Source organism: Camelus dromedarius, chromosome 24 (genome assembly GCF_036321535.1).
Source record: "Camelus dromedarius isolate mCamDro1 chromosome 24, mCamDro1.pat, whole genome shotgun sequence".
Classification (NCBI taxonomy): Eukaryota; Metazoa; Chordata; class Mammalia; order Artiodactyla; family Camelidae; genus Camelus; species Camelus dromedarius.
In genome coordinates, this window is record NC_087459.1 from 16,797,374 (window position 1) to 16,819,212 (window position 21,839).

General features: G+C 34.6%; 1 protein-coding gene across 1 annotated transcript in view; it reads left to right on the plus strand.

Moving 5' to 3' along the window:
- LOC105098877 (phospholipid-transporting ATPase ABCA3) overlaps nucleotides 1-21,839 on the plus strand; it is a 123,230-nt gene that overhangs the window by 7,390 nt on the left and 94,001 nt on the right. The window contains exons 3-9 of the mRNA XM_064478510.1: nucleotides 1,465-1,588; nucleotides 1,926-2,178; nucleotides 7,022-7,149; nucleotides 14,566-14,707; nucleotides 18,367-18,626; nucleotides 20,353-20,475; nucleotides 21,222-21,339. Coding sequence (XP_064334580.1) covers nucleotides 1,529-1,588; nucleotides 1,926-2,178; nucleotides 7,022-7,149; nucleotides 14,566-14,707; nucleotides 18,367-18,626; nucleotides 20,353-20,475; nucleotides 21,222-21,339 — 1,084 coding nt within the window. The 5' untranslated portion in view covers nucleotides 1,465-1,528. The remainder of the gene's footprint in view (nucleotides 1-1,464; nucleotides 1,589-1,925; nucleotides 2,179-7,021; nucleotides 7,150-14,565; nucleotides 14,708-18,366; nucleotides 18,627-20,352; nucleotides 20,476-21,221; nucleotides 21,340-21,839) is intronic.

The window sequence follows — 21,839 nt, forward strand, 5'->3', positions numbered from 1 at the left end:
TTTCTTGAGATTGCTTTGGCTGTTTCGGGTCTTTTGTGGTTCAATATGTATTTTAGGATTTTCTACTTTGGTTGTTAAAAATGCTATTGGGATTTTTAAATAGGATTATACTTTTATAGAGATTTTATTATATTGTAGACTGTTTTAGGTAGTGTGAACATTTTAACAATTTTAAGTCTCCCCATTCATGAACACAAGATTTCTTTCCATTTACTTATGTCTGCTTTAATTTCATTCATCAGTGTTTCATAGTTTTCCACGTACAAGTCTTTGACCTCCTTACTTGAGTTTATTTCTAAGTATTTTATTTTTTAATGCTAGTGTAAATGGAATTATTTTCCTTAATTTCCTTTTCAGATAGCTTGTTTTTAGTCTGTAAAAACAGGATTTTTCCATGTTGATTTTTGTGTCCTGCAACATTGCTGAATTCATTTGATTAGCTTTATTAGTTTGATTAATTCCAATAGGTTTTTGTGTGTGTGGAATCTTTAGGGTTTTCTATGTACAAGAACATGCCACCTATGAACAGAGACAATTTTACTTTTTTCTTTCTGATTTGGATCTCTTTTCTTTCTCTATCTTGTATAATTGCGCTAAGACTTCTAGTATTATGGTGAATAGAAGTGGCAATAGTGGGTATCCTTGCTTTGCTCCAGATTTAAGAGGAAAAACTTTTAGTTTTTCACCATTAAGTACGATGTCAGCTGTGGAATTCTCATATATGAACATTTTTATGTTGAAGTACCTTCCTTGGGTACTCAATTTGTTGAGTGTTTCTTATTACTGAAGGATGTTGAACTTTGTCAAATACTCTTTCTGTGTTTATTGAGATGATTATGATTTTTTTTATTCTATTAACACATATAACTTTTATTGATTTGCATGTGCTGAACTATCCTTGCATTCCAGGGATAAGTCCCCTTGATTGTGATGTGTGAGCCTTTAAATGTGATGTTGAATTTGTTTTTCTCAAATAATTTGAGGTTTTTGCATCTTTGTTTACCAGGGATGTTGGCCTGCAGTATTCTTTTCATATAGTGTCCTTGTCTGGCTTTGTGTAAGGGTAATGTTAGCCTCCTAAAATGAATTTGTACATGTTCCTCTCCTCTTCTATTTTTTGAAAAAGTTTAAGAAGGATTGGTGTTAATTCTTCTTTAAATATTTAGTAGAATTCACCTGTGAAGCCATCTGGTCTTAGAAACTGAAATAGCAATATCAGATCCTATTAGCTTATGCCATCTGGAGAAATAGAACTATATCTTACGGATAGTTTTTCTATTTCTTTGTTTTTTAAACATACTAGAACTTTCTAGATATTAAGGAAATTATTGGATAGAAAAATAGTAATTTAATTTTCTTTACTTCAAATATGTATTATTCTTGCTCTCAATATTTGAGACAGATTAAGGAGAAAATTAGGATAAAGAAGTAATACTGTTATTTGCTTGATGTTTACATTATTAGGTAACTTCACATTAAAAAAATTTTTTTCCATCTCTGGAGTTGAATATACACTTTTTGTAGAAGAATGGATTTGTTGGCACTCAGGCAATTTGCAGTGCTCCTCTGGAAAAATTTTACCTTAAAGGTATGTAAAAGTATCCACAGGAAATGTTCATAAATGCCTATTTGTTGCAGTTCAGATTTTGTGTGTGGGTGTGAGTGGGCACATGCTCACGTGCACACTTTTGAAAAATCAATTCCTGGACTGTAGGTGGCTCTTCTAAATCTATTAAGCTGAGTTAATCAATAGTATAGAATGACCTATAAGAAAGTTGGGAGGGGAGCTGGAGGGATGATGTGAGATAGTCCAGGAAACACTGGCTGTTTCAGAGTGAAATTGAGAGAAACTTAATAGAACTAACCATTTGCACTGAATATGTACTCTTAAGTTAATTAACATGATCTTTTTGTTCCTCTTTTAGAGGAGGAAGTTCTTTAATTTAATATTGGAAGTCGTAACAATATTGGTGTTTCCAATGATGCTTTTGCTATTCCGTGCAATTATTGAGATGAATGTTACTGGACCTTACAATTTTACCTCTCAACCCATCAGTACTCTGCCTTCTTTCCTCCAAAATCCTGAAGAGTGGAAATTGATTTATGTGCCTTCTAATATTCATGTACTAAAAGAGATCACTGAAAATGTGAAGAGGAATCTAAACATCAGTATAAAAGGTTAGAAATTAAGGTTTTCTGTAAAGCTTATTATTAATTTATTGTTATTTTTGATGGAGCTAACAATGAGGGAGAAAAGAATAAAGTTGGAGTCACATTCCTCAATTTTAAGATGTATAACTGTAGTTATAAAGACAGTGTAGTATTGGTGGAAGGATAAACATGCAAAGCAAAGAAACAGAATAAACACAGGTAGATCTACACAAACACACCAAAATATTTTTTAACAATAGTGCAAAAGAATTCAGTGGAAGGATAATCTTTAAAACAAATATTTAAACAAATACTGACCAATTGGACATTAATGGCTAAAACAGTGAAATCTCACACCTTATGCAAAAATCACATCAAAATGGATCACAGATCTAAAAGTAAAATGATGAAACATTTAGGATAGAACATAGCAGAAAATCTTTGTAATGCTCAGTTGAAGAATTCTTAGGCATGACATTAAAACATCATCCATGAAAGAAAAAAATTGATAAACTGGACTTCTGATATATAATTTTATTAGTGGTTGCTCTTGTAGTTAAATATGCATACTTAATTTTTCATAGGTTACTTAGAACTGTCATATTACTACTTTATCATAATGTCAGATGTTTACCAATTTATAGATCTCTTTATATTTCCCACTTTGTTTTAGCTTTCATATCTATGTAAGTTGAAAACTTCACTAGAAAATGATATAATTCACACAAATATTTTTAAAGAACTTAAGGAGAGAAAATTATTTACCCAGATGTTTACCATAGCTGTGGTTCTTCCTTCATTTTCAAAGTTCGAAGTTCCTTCTAAAGATTAAGATTTCTTATTTTCCTCCCTTACACTATACACAAAAATAAACTCAAAATGGATCGAAGACTTAAACATAAGACAAGATGCAATAAACCTCCTAGAAGAAAATATAGACAAAACATTATCTGAACATACGTCTCAAAAATGTTCTCCTAGGGCAGTCTACCCAAGCAATAGAAATAAAAGCAAGAATAAACAAATGGGACCTAATGAAACTTACAAGTTTCTGCACAGCAAAGGAAACCATAAGTAAAACAAAATGACCACCTATGGAATGGGAGAAAATTTTTGCAAATGAAACCAACAAAGGCTTGATCTCCAGAATATATAAGGAGCTCAAATGACTTAATAAGAAAAAAAAAACAACCCAATCCAAAAATGGGCAGAAGACCTTAACAAGCAGTTCTCCAAGGAAGACACAAATGGTCAATAGGCACATGAAAAAATGCTCCATATCACTAATTATCAGAGAAATGCAAATCGAAACTACAATGAGGTATCACCTCACACCAGTCAGAATGGCCATCATTCAAAAATCCACAAATGACAAATACTGGGGAGGCTATGGAGAAAAGGGAACCCTCCTAAACTGCTGGTGGGAATGCAGTTTGGTGCAGCCACTGTGGAAAACAGTATGGAGATTCCTCAAAAGACTAGGAATAGACTTACCATATGACCCAGGAATCCTGCTCCTGGGCATATATCCAGAAGGAACCCTACTTCAAAATGACACCTGCACCCCATTGTTCATAGCAGCACTATTTACAATAGCCAAGACATGGAAACAGCCTAAATGTCCGTCAACAGATGACTCGATAAAGAAGACGTGGTATATTTATACAATGGAATACTATTCAGCCATAAAAACCGACAACGCCATTTGCAGCAACATGGATGTTCCTGGAGAATGTCATTCTAAGTGAAGTAAGCCAGAAAGAGAAAGAAAAATACCAATATGAGATCACTCATCTGTGGAATCTTAAAAAAAAAAAAAAAAAACATAAATACAAAACAGAAACAGACTCATAGACATAGAATACAAACTTGTGGTTTCCCAGGTTGGGGGTGGGAAGGGACAGACTGGGAGTTCAAAATTTGTAGATACTGACAGGTATATGTAGAATAGATACATAAGATTATACAGTATAGCACAGGGAAATATATATAAGATCTTATGGTAACTCACAGTGGGAAAAAAATGTGACAATGAATATATGTATGTCCATGTATAACTGAAAAGTTGTGCTCTACACTGGCAATGGCACAACATTGTAAAATGACTGTAACTCAATAAAAAATGTTTTAAAGAAAAGATTTCTTGTTTTCCTTCTTTCTGAAAAACTTACTTTAACAATTTTTTAGAGCAGGTCTACTAGTAATGAATTCTCTTCATTTTCTTTCATCTGAGAAAATCTTTATTTTAACTTCATTCCTGAAGGTTATTTTCATTTGGTACAAAATTCTGGGTTGACACTATTTTCTTTCAACATTTAAAAAATATTTGCCACTTTCTTCTGATCTCCTTGATTTCTGGAGAACCTGCAGTTTATGAATCCTCCTTTCCCTATAAGTAGTGTCATTCCTCTCTGGCTCCTTTCAAGATTTTTTTTTGACTTTATTTGTCAAAAGTTTGATTATGATGTGTCCGTAGATTTCTTTTGGCTTATTCTGTTTGTGGTTCACATTCTGTTTTGGTTTCACTGAGCCTTTTGAATCTGTAAGTTTAATGAAATTTGGGGACTATTCAGTAATTATTTCTTAAAATTGTTTTTCAACACAGCCTTCTTTCTCCTTTCCAGGACTAAGATGAGAAAAATGCTCAACATTTTTATTGTCACACAGGTGGTTGATGTTCTCTTCAGCTTTTTTCCAACCTTTTTTTTTCCTCTATTGTTCAGATTAGGCAGTTTCTACTGATCAATCTTGAACTACTCTTTCCTCTGTTTTATTTATATGTGTATATACACACACATACATATGTACATACATACATACATACACACACATACACACACACATATATATACATATATATATGTACAACTATTGAATCAACAAATTAGATTTGTTTTCCTTTAAAGCACAGTTTAAAGTGATCACCTCCTGATTTATCTTAATTTCTTTAAAACAACTTTTTTGAGATATATGCACATCCCATACATTCACCCATTTAAAGTGTACAATTCGGTGGCTTTCAGTATATTCACAGAGTTGTGGTAACATTAGCACAATCAATGTTAATTTAAGTATAGTCAATTTACAATATTGTATTAGTTTCTGGTGTACAGCATAGCAATGCAGATATTTACATATAAATATATATTTATTCGTTTCACATTCTTTTTCATTATAGGCTATTATAACATTTGGAATATAATTCCTTGTGCTATACAGTAGGGCCTTGCTGTTTATCTATTTTATGTAGAGTAGTTAGTATCTGCACATTTTGAACTCACAATTGATCCCTCCCCTACTCCTTTCCCCCATAGGAACTGTAAGTTTGTTTTCTGTCCCTTATTTGTGTCATTTTTTTTAGATTCCACATATAATGGACATCATATGGTATTCTTTCTCTCTCTGGCTTCCTTCACTTAGTATGATGATCTCCAGGTCCATCCATTTTGCTGCAGGTGGCACTAATTCATTATTTTTATGGCTGAGTAGTATTCCATTGCATGGGGTGGGGGTGGTATATGTGTTATATATATATATAACAACTGCTCATTGCCAAAAAGTATCCCATTGTATGTGTGGATACATTACATTTAGTTGGTATATCCTTCATCAGATGATGGACATTTAGGTTGTTTCCACCTTTTGGCTATTATAAATAATACTGCTGTGAACATTAATCTATAGGTTTTATGTAGACATATGTTTTCATTTCTCTTAGGTATATACCTAAGAGTGGATTGAATAGGTCATGTGGTAACTCTAGTTTTTAACTTTTTCTGGGACTGCCACACTGTTATCTAAAGTTGTTATACCATTTTACATTCTGGTCAGCAGTGTATGAGGGTTCCAACTTTCCTGCATCTTCACCAGCACTTCTTATCTGTCTTTTTGATTATAGTCATCTCAGTGGATGTGAAATGGTGCCTCATAGTGATTTCAATTTGCATTTCCCTGATCACTAGTGATTTATCTTTACGTGTGTTTTATAATGATTACTATTTAAAATTGTAGTAAAATTTTATAAAATACCTTAAAATTGTTTTATTGATTTATAATCATTTTACAATGTTGTGTCAAATTCCAGTGTACAGCATAATTTTTCAGTTATACATGAACATATATGTATTCATTGTCACATTTTTTTCTCTGTGAGCTACCATAAGATCTTGTATATATTTCCCTGTGCTATACAGTATAATCTTGTTTATCTATTCTACATTTTGAAATCCCAGTCTATCCCTTCCAACCCCCACCCCCTTAGCAACCACAAGTTTGTGTTCTATGTCTATGAGTCTGTTTCTGTTTTGTATTTATGTTTTTAGATTCCACATATGAGTGATCTCATATGGTATTTTTCTTTCTCTTTCTGGCTTACTTCACTTAGAATGACATTCTCCAGGAACATCCATGTTGCTGCAAATGGCGTTATGTTGTCGGTTTTTATGGCTGAATAGTTTTCCATTGTATAAATATACCACCTCTTCTTTATCAAGTCATCTGTTGACGGACATTTAGGCTGTTTCCATGTCTTGGCTATTGTAAATAGTGCTGCTATGAACATTGGGGTGCAGATGTCATTTTGAAGTAGGGTTCCTTCTGGATATATGCCCAGGAGTGGGATTCCTGGGTCATATGGTAAGTCTATTCCTAGTCTTTTGAGGAATCTCCATACTGTTTTCCACAGTGGCTAATACCTAAAATTGTTTTGAACCCCAAATATCCATTAAGTAATTGTGATACCAATATTTGAGAAACCGTGGCCTTAAGTTTACACTATTTGGATAGGCTTTTGTCCATATAAAGTAATATCTCCTCTCTCAGAAGGGTAGTCTGATGTTTTACTTAAGTGAACAATTTTGTCTCTCTACAGTTCAAGGCTTTTCTTCTGAATCGGAGTTTGAGGAGTATGTTAAGTATGACTATGGATCTTACAAAGTGCTGGCTGCCATTGTTTTTGACTGTGACTTCAAAAACAGTGGTGATCCTCTGCCACTTCAGGTGAGAAAGTTGTATTCCAAGATTTCTACATAAATAGCTTTCTAGTAATTGCACTTCCAGTTTCCAGGGTTTTAATGAATTTCATATTAACCCTCTTTTATAAGTGAAGAAACTAATTTTCCCAAGTTCAAACTACTGGTATACAATACGGCAAGAATATAAGTCCAGATCTGAGTAACTTTAATTTCTGTGTTCTTACCTACTGCATCATGCTGATAAGGGCAGAACTGCATCTTCCACTCACAAGACCTTAGATTAATGGCACACTCTAACTACTCGTGCAGTGCTTCTAAGTTGTACAAGGGGTAGTAAAACAGGTAAGCCTCAAAGCAGATGCATCTTCACTAACAGACAAGCAAGCATGGAAAGATCCTTTATCTTTGAATGAAACACAGAATTTAAGTCATTTCATAAATCTCTAGAGAAAACTGTTAAGGCTCAGCCACATTGATTCAGATTAGGACATTTATAGGCACTGAGAAAGAATCTGATAACTGCATAGCCCATGAGGAGAGAAAGAGACAATGCTTTGACCCTGGTGTCTCCTTAGTCAATCTTATAGATGTTCCATCCTGGTGGTGATGAAAATAAAAGGGCAATCTGCAACAGCTAGACCTGGAGCCAAATTCTTTAGATCACAGATGCTCGTCAGTAGAAGGCAAAATTAATAAAACCACTAGTAGGTTAGTACATATTTTTTCTGTGAGCCCCATCCTTCATGACTCTATTCATCTGTGCCAGCTTCCATTTACTAAGTCAGAATTATCCATATGCTGATATGGATTTAGGTTCAACAATTTACATTGGCTCCAAGTGTCTTCAGTGACGTTTCAAGTTTCATTCTCATTGCTGATTGTGCTTGTGTCCCCAGATATTTGAACTAGAATTCTGACATCAGAAATTCCCCAAATTTTGTGTCCAGGAGCTTGTTCTGTTTTTACCCAGCTTTATTGAGATAAATTGACATATAATACTGTGTAAGTTTACTATGTACAATATGATGATTTGAAACATGTATATATTTTGAAATGATTGCCATAATAAGGTTAGTTGACATTATTCTTCACCTCACAGAATTACCATTTTGTGTGTGTGGTGAGAATATTTAAGATGAGTAAGTACTGGGGAGCTAACGTACAGCATGCTGCGTGGTCTACTTTGATGAATTTTTAAACAAACCTTTTGATCTCTGTTGATGACTCGATGTAAAGCATAGAGCTTCTAATATCTACCAGCTTTCCCACATCTTAGATGACACCTACAAGTGCCACAAGGATCCACGTAAACCTCACAGATGATCACTGTCCTGATAAAAAGACCTTAGTGACTTCCCATTGCTCCAGGCTCATGTCCAGAGTGCTTTGCACAAGGCACATGGCTATCAGTATCCTAGCGCTTGGATATCTCTGCCACTCCTTAACCATTCTTTCTGCTGCAGCAATACTTAACTGCCAGATGCACCATATTATTTTTTGCTTCTAGGCCTTTGGTCACTTTTTCTCTACTGTAGGAATGCTGCTATGAACTCCCATTCAACTTCCACACCCATTCCTTTTCTGTCTTTTCATCATAACCTGTCTTCATCATAACTTGTCCATATTTCTATTAGTCAATATTCATATGGGAGCACAGACACTACTGTAGGTATTTCAACAAAAGGGTTTTAATAGAAGGAAATATTTACACATTCACATTCTAGATTTTAGTCACTCTTGACCAACACTTTAGAGGGTCTAGTTTGCTCACCTGTTTAGGTGAACCATAACCTTCTTGATTAGTAGAGTGTTATCCTTAGCTGAAATTTAATAGGCATTTTCAATTTCTTCTCTCAGGCCTCCTGCTTCTCTCAGCCTCTGGTAAGCAGATGTCTTACTAGGGCATTTACAGTAGTTGTCACTTCCTGTTTATCAGGTCTAAATGTAAATGCACATGCAAAGGACTTAAAATATCTGAAACAATTCTGTAAAAGAATAACAAAGTTGGAAGACATATAAAACTTATTATAAGACTAAAATAATCATTACAGTGTGTTACTGGCATATGATCAACAAGTATATCTATGAAACAGAACTGAAATCCCAGAAGTAAATGCTCTCTAATACAGTCATTTGACTTTTGACAAATGCACCAAAGAAATCTGATGAGGAAAGGAAGATGTTTTCAATAAACAACGTTACAATAATTCGATATATGTGGAAAACAGGAATCTTGAGCTCGCTCACACTATGTGCAAAAAATTCATGATGGATTATAGATTTAAATGTCAAAGCTAAAATTAATGCATTTATAGTAAAACATAGACAAATATCACCTTTACCTGGGGGTAGCAAAAGTTTTTCAGGTCACACAAAGCAATAACCATAGAAGAAAAAAATAATGAATTGGCTTTTATCAAACTTTCAGAGATTTTTCTTCATCAAAAGACACTGTTGACTTCTGGTCTGGGCAAGATGGTGTGGGCTCATTTCTCCCTGTCCTTCCTCACTAAGCACAGCTATAAACTCTGGACATAATGCAGAGGCAAAGAAAAACTCTGAAAGGTGACAGGAAATGTGCAAATCGGTTAAGGTCCCAGGCCTGGAGGAGCAACATAGGGGCACACACCTTACTGTTCCATACCCAACAGAGAGCAACCAAGACCCAGCATTGTCTGTCTTCTAGCCTGGCAATAGAACACAGCCCAGTTAGGTTCATTTCACTCCACGATCAGATGGAAGCATTTCTGACATTTGGTGACTCCAGTAACCCCAGCATGAGGATTGCTAACAATTAGTGGCCAGGAAAATACTTTCCTTCCCCACCAGGCCTGAGATGCCTTCCCCTGCCAATGTATACTGAGGCAAAGGAGTAGTAGTAAGAGGGATTCAGACATTAGTAGCCCAGTCTAGCAAGCCTCTTCATCTCCACAGGCCTAAGACACCCCTCATGGCAAAATACTGGAGTGGGTGGGCCACTAGGACCATCAGTAGGGACACCACACATCTCTCACTTTAAATCAAAAGCTAGAAATTATTAGGCTTAGTGAGGAAGACATGTCAAAAGCTGAGATAGGCTGAAAACTAGGCCTTTTGCACCAAGCAGTTAACTGAGATGTGAATGCAGAGGAAAAGCTTTTGAAGGAAATTAGACTCCAGTGCTACTCCAGTGAACACTCTAATGATAAGAAAGTGAAACTGCCTTGTGGATAGGGAGAAAGTTTAAGCGGTCTGTATAGAATAACAGACCAGCTACTACATTCCCTTAAGCCAAAGCCTAATCCAGACCAAGGCCCTAACTCTCTTCAACTCTGTGAAGGCTGAGAGATGAGGAAGCTGCAGAAGTAAAGGCTGAGGCTAGCAGAGGTTGGTTCATGAGGTTTAAGGAAAGAAGCCGTCTCCACATCGTGAAAGTACCAGGGGGAGCAGCAAGTCCTGATGTAGAAGCCGCAGCAAGTTATCCAGAAGATCCGGCTAAGATAATTAACGAAGGTAAACTACACTCAACAGCAGATTTTTGATCTAGATCAAAAGCCTTATATTAGAAGAAGATGCCATCTAGGACTTCCGTAGCTGGAGAGAAGGCAACGCCTGGCTTCAAAGCTTCAAAGGACAGGCCGACTCTGCTGTTAGGGGCTAATGCAGCTGATGACTTTAAGTTGAAGCCAAAGCTCACATACTATTCCAAAAATCCTAGAGCCTTGAAGAGCTTTTTTTGGCGGGGAGAGGCTTTAAGAATTATGCTAAATCTGCTGATCTTGTTTTCTGTAAGTGGAACAACAAAATCTGCATGACAGCACACCTATTTACAACATGGCTTACTGAATATTTTGAGCCCACCATTCAGACCTAGTGCTCAGAAAAAAAATGTTTTCAAAGTATTACTGCTCATTGACTAAGCACTTGGTCACTGGTGAGCTCTGATGGAGATGTAGAGCAAGATTAATGTTGCTTTCATGTCTGCTAACACAACATCCATTCTCCAGCCTGTGGATCAAGGAGTAATTTTGACTTTCAAGTTTTATTATGTAAGCAATACATTTCTTAAGACTGTAGCTACCATAGGTGGTGATTCCTCTGATGGATCTGGGAAAAGTAAATTGAAAGCCTGGAAAGGATTCAGCAATCTAGATGCCACTAAGAACATGCATGATTCATGGGAAGAGGCTGAAATATCAGCATTAACAGGAGTTTGGAAGAAGTTGATTCCAACCCTCATGGATGACTTTGAGGGACTCAAGACTTCAGTGGAGGAGTTCACTGTAGATGTGGTAGACATAGCAGGAGAACTAGAAGTAGAAGTAGAGCTTGAAGATGTGACTCAGTTACTGCATCTCATGATAAAACTTTCATGGATAAAGAGTTGCTTCCTACAGATGAGCAAAAGAAAGGAGTTTTTTGAGATTGAATCTGTTCTTGGTGAAGATGCTGTAAAGATTGTTGAAATGACAACAAAGGATTTAGGGTGACATAAACTTAGGTGATAAAATGGTGGCAGGTTTGTGAGGATTGAGTCCAATTCTGAAAGAAGTTCTCTGGGTAAAACACTATCAAACAGCAATGCATGCTGCAGAGAAATTGCTTATGAAAGGAACAGTCAAATCAGTGTGACAGACTTGCTGTCTTATTTTAAGAAATTGTGCCACAGCCACCCCAACCCTCTGTAACCACCACCCTGATCAGTCAGCAGCCATCAGCAAGGAGGCAAGTCCCTCCACTGGCAAAAGATTACAGCTCGCCGAAGGCTCAGATGGTGGTTGCTGAAGGCTCAGATGGTGGTTAACATTTTTTAGCAATAAAGTATCTTTTTAAATTAATGTATGTACATTTTTTTGACATAATACTATTACACACTTCATAGATTACAATATATTGTAAACATAACTATTATGTGTACTGGGAAACCAAAAAAATTCACGTGACTCGCTTTATTGCAATACTCACTTTATTGTGGTGGTCTGGAACCAAACCCGCAATAGCTCTAGGTCTGCCTAGATCTGACAATGTGCTAGTATCTCAGATATTTTTAAAAATCCTATAACTTAATAATAAAAAGACAAGTAGCTCAATTTCAAAGATTTAAATAGGCAGTTCTCCAAAGGAGACACACAGTGGCCAGTAAAGATGTAAAAAAGTGTGCAAGTCAGTAGACATCAGGAAAACACAAATGTAAACCACAATGAGATACTGCTTCCTGCTTATCTAGAAAGGCTAAAATTATAGTCAGACAGTATCACATGCTGGTAATCATGGGAAGCTACGGTTGGTGGGGCTATAAAATAGTATGATCAGGTTAGAAAAAGATCTGCCATTTGTTCAATTAAAACAAAACATACACCTACCCTATGATCCATCAAGTACACTTAAACGTATTTACCCTAAAGAAAAAAAAAAAAGACATGTTTTTACACACACACAAAAGAGTTTTACAGGAATGTTCTTAGCAGCTTTATTCATAATATCCAGAATTAGAAGCAGCCAGGTATCCATCAACCAGAGAATTAATGAGCTGTTATAGTCGTACTATGGAATACTTCTTAGTGACAAAAAGGAATTAACTACTGAAAAAAGAAACTACGTTAATGAATTTCAAAAACATCATGCTAAGTAAAAGAAGCCTTATATGAAAGAGTACAATACTGTTTGATTTCATTATATGAAATTTTACAACAGGCAAAATTAATCTGTGATATCAGAAAAATTATATATCTGAGTGTGGTCAGGATCAGCTGGGAAAGGACATGAGAGAACTTTCTGGGGTGATGTTTAATTTTGATAGTAGTTTAGGTTACAACAACTACAGACTTGTTAAAACTCATGTACAGTTAAGGAAATACACAGTTAGGATTTGTACATTTTACTGTATGTAAATTTTAACCTCAAATAAGAAATGAAAAGAAATACTGAATTCTACTAGATGCTGAACTGTTTATTTGGTGGACGTATACTGAAGTTGAAGTCTCTAACTTTCTTTGTAGTGCATCCAAAAATTAAATATTTTGATCGATAAGCATAAAGTATATAGATGTTACATATACAGGTTTATATAGATACATACATTTAAATGTATGTGTCTGTATAGTATAAATTACATACGCATACCTCATTTTGCCTTTTTTATGCAAAAGATAGCATTCTTTTCAGTCACTAAGTTTGTTTCTTTTTGAACCGTAAATCCATTCTTCTATGCTTTGCTCTTTGATGCTGTAGCTACATTTCTGCTCTTTCCGTCAACTATATGTGAGACTCTGCTGATAAAGGCAGACAGGGGCAAGCCTGTGGGAAGAAGGAACTTGAGCTTTCCTATTGGCTTTCTGTCTGCTTGTAGTTGCTTTGAATGACATCCCAGCAATCTCTCTTTTTTTTTTTTTTTTTGACAGTAGCATGTTCTCCCTATAGCAGCAGCCAAATACAGTTTGCAGATTGCCCAATACTTTTAAAAATCAGGCTAACACACCCTCACAAAGATAAGCAGCACTAGGCAACTGGAACTTTATCTCAGATGTCCAGGTCCTGGTCCAAAAGCCCCTTCTTTCTAACTGTGAGACAGAGTACTAGCTGACTTGTGCCCTGTCCTCAAAGGTTTGATTTTTTTCAGCTGCACAGATGTCTCATTTACGTTTATAACTGTTAATAATTCCAAACACTTGCTTTTGTTCCCTTAGTCCTAGGGCCAGTGGCTACTTCCTGCTGTCACTATCTGATACCTTAGAGTTCTCTTATCTCTAAGTTATCTAGCAGGATGTCTGTTTTCTGACTATACCTTGAACCAGATACAAAACTGTGTATTGTGTATAAGATATAATAGTTTTGCAGTCTTCTATATATGAGCAATTAGGTTAATTCCAATTTACTGTATTACCACCACAAATAATGTTTCAACAAACTTGTGCATATGTGTTTTTTTCATATTATTTGAAGTATATATTCCAAATCTGCTCCTGAAAGTAGGATTGCTGAATCAAACAATACATGCATACGTAGTGTAACATTGCCAGATCTACGTTATAGTTGTTCCATTTTGCATCCAGAAAGCAATGTTTCAAGTGCTTGTTTATCTACTGCCTTGCCAACAGAGTGTGTTGTTATACTTTTGATTTTTCCAGTGTGATAGGTAAGAAAGATATCTCTGTAGTCTCAATTTGCATTTATTTCAATGTGTGACACTGAGAAGACTTTTATATATTTATGGGCCATATTTATATCTTGTTTTTGTGAACTGTCTGCATTTTGAGAGAACTTCAAACGTAGATAAGATTGGAATGTATTTGTTTTGCTTAGTTACAGTCATTTTCAGGCACTCAGAATCACTTTGACACCAGATGGATCCCATCTTTCAAATCATATGGTTTCCCAACTGGATTTAACTTTCCTTTATTTCTAATATTTGCTTTTCAGGGTTTTTTTGGTGTTATAGTTTATTTCCTATTGCTACTTCTAGGTAAAATATCATCTGCGTTTTGTTAGGATACAGAGGACTATCTTGTGGCCAGACAGAATAGGTTGGAAAACATCGTTCCTTTTTCCTAATTATCCCTCTCCAGGACCCAGGAACCCAGATCATAATGATGGAGGAAGTCCTGGTGAGCAGATCCTTAAGTATACATATTTTGTTATCACAGTTGCATATATGTATACACACACATGCTTATACATGTATTCATTTCATTTTATTCATTTCATGTGTTCATATTCATTATATATGAATATATATATATTAAATCAGATTATTCTTAACTTGTAGTAATTTTTAAGTTAATTTTATTATAATAAAACTACTTCTCAATATTATACACTTGGTAAATCTAACATACATGTATAGAATATATATACACATTCATATATGTATTATGCTTTATCCTCTTTCAATTATTATACCAATATATTTGCCTTTATGTAGTTGTGATTTTGTGTAGCAAATTTTCAGTAGAAGAAAAAAGCTGTGCACATTATAGCATTAACAACAAAAATTGGACACAGTATATCCAGTAAGAGAATAGATGAATCTATTAGACAATCATTGAAAATAATCTTTATGAAGTCTGTTGAGAAATAATTTAAACAGAATCTACAAGTGCCTATATCAATTAGCTAGATAGAGATGGGTGAGAATTATTCCACACAGTGGGACTATGATCATTAACACATGTATAACAGGATGCCACATTCAGGGAACTACATGGTCTGTTGTTTGTTTGCTTTTTGTAGCTAGAATAGAGGGCTATGTGGGAGTTTATTAGAGATGAGACTAAGAGACAAACAGGTCATAAAGACCTAATGTGTAAAGTGAAGGAGTATGAAATTTCTCCTGGGAGTTATGAGAGACAGAGGCATAGCAATATTTAACATGAGTAGGAGAACTGATATAAAAGTGAATGCATCTCTCCAACTGATGACACTCATAAGATGTCTTTGGTATTTGTTTATATCTGAACACAGAATTTTTGTTTTGTGCTATTGCTGAACAGAGAAGACTGTGACCTACATTTCACAATTTTTATAATTGATCAAGATATTTCAGAGAATGACTTTTTTGCCTCAGATGTCTGGATTTTATTTTATCTTTTCACTTCTGGACTTTGGGTGGAATATTACTTGAGAACAGGCAGTTTACCCTTATGTTTCCTTAATACCATACTATTTGTGGGGAAACATTATAAAGAGAAGGGAGGATAAGGACTACTTGCTTGGTAACATTCATATTAAGGAGGAGTAAATGAAAGAAGACAAGAGTATGAAGACTAAGAAAGATTGACAAGGAAGTAAGTAGAAAATTAAGATATCTATTACATTAATCAAAGGAGGAATGGGAAACTATGCTTGATATTTCAGTTTTATCACCACAAAAGAACTTTTTTGATATTTTAAAACTTAAACACAACAATCCCTCCACAGAAAAAAAGTTTCCATAAAAACTGCGAAGCATATATAAAGGAGGTTAAAGATGATACAAAGAAAAAGAAAGATGTCCAATGCTCTTAGATCAGAAGAATTTATATTTTTAAGAGGCAATACTACCCAAGCAGAATCTACAGTTTTAATACAATTTCTGTCAAAATACCCATGACATTTTTCACAGAACTAGAACAAATAGTCCTAAAATGTATATGGAACTAAAAAAGACCCCAAATTGCTAAAGCAATCTTGAGAAAAAGGAACAAAGCTGGAGTTATCACGCTCCCTGTTCAGACTATACTGCAAAGCTACGATAATCAAAACAAAATGGTACTGACACAAAAACAGACACATAGATCCTTGGAACAGAACAGAGACCCCAAAATAAACCCACATACATATGGTTAATTTATCTAGGCAAGAACATAAAGTGGAGAAAAGGAAGCATTTTCAAAACTGGTACTGAGAAAACTGGAAAGCTGCATATAAAGCAATGAGATTAGAACATTTTCTCATACCATATATAAAAGTAAGTTCAAAATGGATTAAAGACCTAAATGTAAGACCTGAAACCATAAAACTCCTAGTAGATACTGTAGATAGGATACTCTGACATAAATCATAGCAAAAATTTTTGCATCTGTCTCCTAAGGCAAAAGAAATAAAAGCAAAAGTAAACAAATGTGACCTAATGAAACTTAAAACTTTTGCACAGCAAGGGAAACCAATGACAAAATGAAAATACAACATACAGAATGGGAAAAAATATTTGTGAATGATGTGACAAACAAGGGGTTAATTTTCAAAATATACAAACAGCTCATACAACTCAATATCAATAAAACAAACAACTCAATCAAAAAATAGGCAAAAAGCCTGAATACACATTTTTTCCAAAGGTGTGCAGATGGCCAACACACATGAAAAGATGCACAACATCACTAATTATCAGAGTAATACAATTCAAAACAACAATGAAATATCATCTCAGAATGGCCATCATCAAAAAGTCTACAAATAAGAAATGTGGCAAGGATGTGGAGAAAAGGGATCCACGTTGTACACTGTTGGTGGGAATGTAAATTGGTGTAGCCCCTATAGAAGACAGTATGGAGGTGCCTCAGAAAACTAAAAATAGAACTACTGTTTGATCCAGGAATTCTACTTCTGGGTATAAATCTGGAAAAAATGAAAACACTAACTGGAAAAAAATACATGTCCTCTAGTGTTCATGGCAGCATTATTTACAATAGCCAAGATAAGGAAACCACCCAAGTGTCCATCAATATATTTACAATAGAATATTACTCAGCCATAAAAAATTTAAAAAGGAAACTGCCATTGCAGCAATATAGATGGTCCTGGAGAATATTATGCTTAGTAAAACAAGTTAGGCAGAGAATGACAAATAATGTGTCATATCACATATGTGAAATCTAAAAAATAAAAACAAACAGATGTTCATAGCAAAATAGAAATAGACTGACAGATATAGAAAACAAACTAGTGGGTACCAGCAGGGAGAGAGAATTAACATGGGATTACAGGATTAAGTGATACAAACTACTATATATAAATTGGATAAGCCACAGGGTATATTTTATAATACAAGGGGTTATAGCCATTATTTTGTAATAAGTCAATGGAGTATAATCTATAAAAATACTGAATCACTATGTTATACACCTGAAACTAACACAATGTTGTGAATCAACTATACTCCAATAAAAACACAAAAAAACAAAAACCAATTTGAGTTTATCCCAGGTGAAACAGCATCACCTAATGTTTTTAAAAATTATTATTTTTCAGTTCTCACTTATTTTATCAATGCACAAAACTCCAGATTTGTAAATAAAAAACACATTTCAAGTGGAAAAAATGGTAAAAGAAAAGCAAATTAAATCCTAAACTGCCTTTTAGTTTTATGGATGACTTAGTTTCAGTGAAACATTTTCCCTTGGGGGCCATACTGTATTATTCACTATAACACGTCTGTTGAGCTTCATTTGTTAACTTTACATTTCCATGTCTTCATCTTCCAATATTTAACTAAATCTGCATTCTTTTTGTAAATATGAATTGTATTTAGCAAGCCTACCTGAAACTTTCATTAAATATATTTAATTTGGGGAAGATGTGAATCAGATTCATCTGAAAAATTAGCCCTTACTTTTATGTCAAAACTATTACAGGTTTTCAGAGTAACTGTGTTCAGTTGGCCTTGATACAACAGTAAATTTAAGTTCTGTGTGTTACAAGCTATGACTGACTTGAATTGCCTTGTTCTTTTTTGTGTCTGAGCCATTCATTAGTCTGTTTTATTTGACATTGTTTTATCATATAGGGTACATAAGAGAAGGGTTCCTGGCTGTACAGCATGCCTTAGATAAGGCCATCATGCTGTACCATGAGAGCAATGCTAGACAGAAGCTGTTTGATGGTATCAGCATCTTTGTACAGAGATTTCCATACCCAGCTTATTCTCATGATGGATTAATTTGGCTCTCTGGTAGTTTCCTCCCTCTGATGTTCATACTCATGTTCTCTCCAACTGTACTTTCCATTGTGCGATCCATTGTATGGGAAAAAGAAAACAGATTGAAGGTAATCCCAATTATTTTCTGATAAAGTTTCTATAAAGATTTTTTTTGGCCTGTAGAACTCTGTTGTATGGAGAGTTGGATTATTTCTGCATATTCAGCATTGGTGGTTAGTTGTTACATCTCATAACAGCAAATTACATCCCAGGAGCAAAAACTACAGAGCATGAAAAGTGAACATTGATGCCACCTATCATTTATCCAAACTTGCATATTTTCATAAGCAAACTCTCTCTGAGGAGCAGCAAAAAGATAAAACCTGAGGGCAAGGAGGGGGACAATCAAAGGTCACTAGAGGAATTTGATGTCTCTAGTACCTAAAGTAACAGTGAATTTTAAACACAACTTAACTCCTGGCTAAGTTAATATAAATCCTTCACATTGTAAGCCCGTTTACCTTCATATCTACTCCTAAATAACACATTTGAGTTTCAACAAAAAATTGTAAGGCACACCAAAACTAAGGAAAAACATGGTCCGCGGAGGCAAATTAACTGTCAGAATCAGACTCAGATAAGACACAGATGATGGAAATATTAGAGAAGGAATTAAAAATTATTATGATTAATAATTTAAGGCTCTAAAGGGAAAGGTAGATGTGTCCAGGATCCTTAAGACCTTTTCTGAAATTTCTACAGTTTATGCACAGTCATCCACACTTACCATTTAGAGAATGATTTATATCAGTATAGAGAACAGTTTACCCACCAAGTTTCCATATACCAGCCAAAGACCAATTTTGCAAACATCCTTCTTAAGAATAGTAGTCTCAGGGCTTCTGTGTTAACTCTTTTCTGCACTGTAGATAACATGCAAGTTCAGATAGGTAATGCAGAGAGATCAAAGCTATAAGGATTCAAATGGAATTACTAGAAATAAAACACATGCTAACAAAAATGGAGAATACCTTTGACAGGCTCATCGGTAGGCTTGACCTTGATGAGGAAAGAAAGAAATGAATACAAGACAGTTGAAATTATACAAACTGAGATGCAAAGAGAAGAGAAAATGTAAAATTCTAGAAGAGAGCATCCAAAAGGTATATGACATTATCAAATGGTATAACATGTATATAATTGAATCCTATAAAGGAAATGAGAGACTACAGCTAAAGAAATAATGATAGAATTTTCCAGAATTAATGACAGACATCAAACCACAGATCAAAGAAGCTCAGAGACCACAAAGCAGGATAGTACCCCCCACAATACACACACACACCTAGACATATTACATATTATATTCAAACTGGTGAAAACCAAAGACAAAGAAAATGTCTTAAAAGCAACCAGGGGTGGGAAAAAGACACACTTCCTACAAGGAACAAGCATAAGAAGTATAGCTGACTTCTGATTTATAGTTGAATTTTCTAAAAGGAACATAGACACATTTTTCTAATACTCCTGGAAGTAGAGTAAAATGGAAAAGAGATCTTAATCTCAATATTTCAAAGTTTAATTTGAGATTTTTTGCCTTTTGGTCAAATACTAGATACAGCATTGAAAAAAGATCTCTGAACTCAGGAGAAAAATATTTTAATGCCAGTGCTGCCTTTACTAACTGCATCATTTTGATCAACACACTTGACTGTCTCAGCCTTGATTTTTCACTTTCATAAAATAGAGATATTACCCATTTATATAGGTTTTATCAAAATTAGAAAAATGTATATGAAAACAATATGAATTGCTAGTATATGTAATATTTGATTTGTGTTCAATTTCTTACAGGAGTACCAGCTCACAATTGGAATTAAAAACTGGATGCTCTGGGCTGCCTATTTTTGCACATTCTTTTTTTTTTATATCTTTATTATTGCTTCAATATGTGTGTTATTCTTCACCAAGGCAAGTGTTTAGTTTCATGTTGTCCAACTGAAATATAATGAGTCACATATATAATACTACATTTTAGTAGGTACTAGAAAATTTAAGAAGTAAAAATAATAGGAGAAATTATTTTACTAATAAATTTAATTTAACCCAATATATTATTTCAATATGCAGCCAATTTAAAAACTGAGATATTTTACATTCTTTTCTGTACCAAGTACTTCAAACTCCAGTATGTGTTTTATATGTACAGCACATCTCAACTTATACATTATATTTTCATTAGAAAGACTTGATCTGTATTTGACATTGCTTTAATTTTCTAATTTAAATTAAAAATAACTAAAATTAAATGAAAATAAATTCAGCTCCTCGGTCATACTAGCTACATTTCAAGTTCATAAAAGCCACATGTGGTTAATGACTATGATGTATCAGGCATCTTAGTTCTAGCTGATTGCACCTGCTGCAGCTATCCTGTGAGAAGAATAAAGTAATCATAGTGTGAACTGATGGGTCTCCGGTTGCCAAAAGATGAAAAATGTCTTTTATTGTCTTCACTGTGGAAACTCAGAGGCTGCTGAATCTCTGAGAAAAATGTAACTCCTTCTGTGAGAAGTAAGTGATTTACTTAACTTTCCATCTCATTGAGTTTCAGTCACTGGGCAGCGATCAGTTTCATTAGGGCCATTATTTTCTCTATCTTCCTTTGTGCTCATATGATTCTGCTTATTGTGTATTTTACATGACATAATGTTTTATTATAGATTATCCGTGAGCCACTCTTCCGCTACAGTGACTATAGTTTCATCTTTATCTTTCTTATGTGTTATGCCATCGCTTCAATATTCTTTGCCTTTATGATTAGCACATTCTTCAGTAAAGGTGAGTCTAAGACTTCTCTAACAGAATTACTGTTTAATGGACCAGAATAGGATCATATTTGGGAGTTCCTTCTAGCCATCTTGTGTCTAGTCTTGGTTTGCATTTTAACATAGAAAATGAATTATGCATGAAATGATTGGACAGGAGGTAGAGGGTGTGTTGAAATTTAATATGGCCCAATACATATATAAAAAGAGACTATAAAGTAAGATTGTTATCAGCTAGAACTTTAGAATAAATTAAACAATCCTTCCTGCAGAATTTGACTTCAAATCACTTCTGAAAACAAATCAAGGGATGAAGATATTTGTTCATTCATTTATTCAGCATGTCCTTTGTACACTTCCCATGTGACAAGACTCTATATCACATGCATAAAGACAAAGGAAAATTGATTCTCTATGAAATTCCGCATGAGAAAATATGTGTAACCAGATAACCCCAGATTGGTCTATTAATGGTTTTGTAGAAATAATTCTCTACTAACAATTTTAATAACT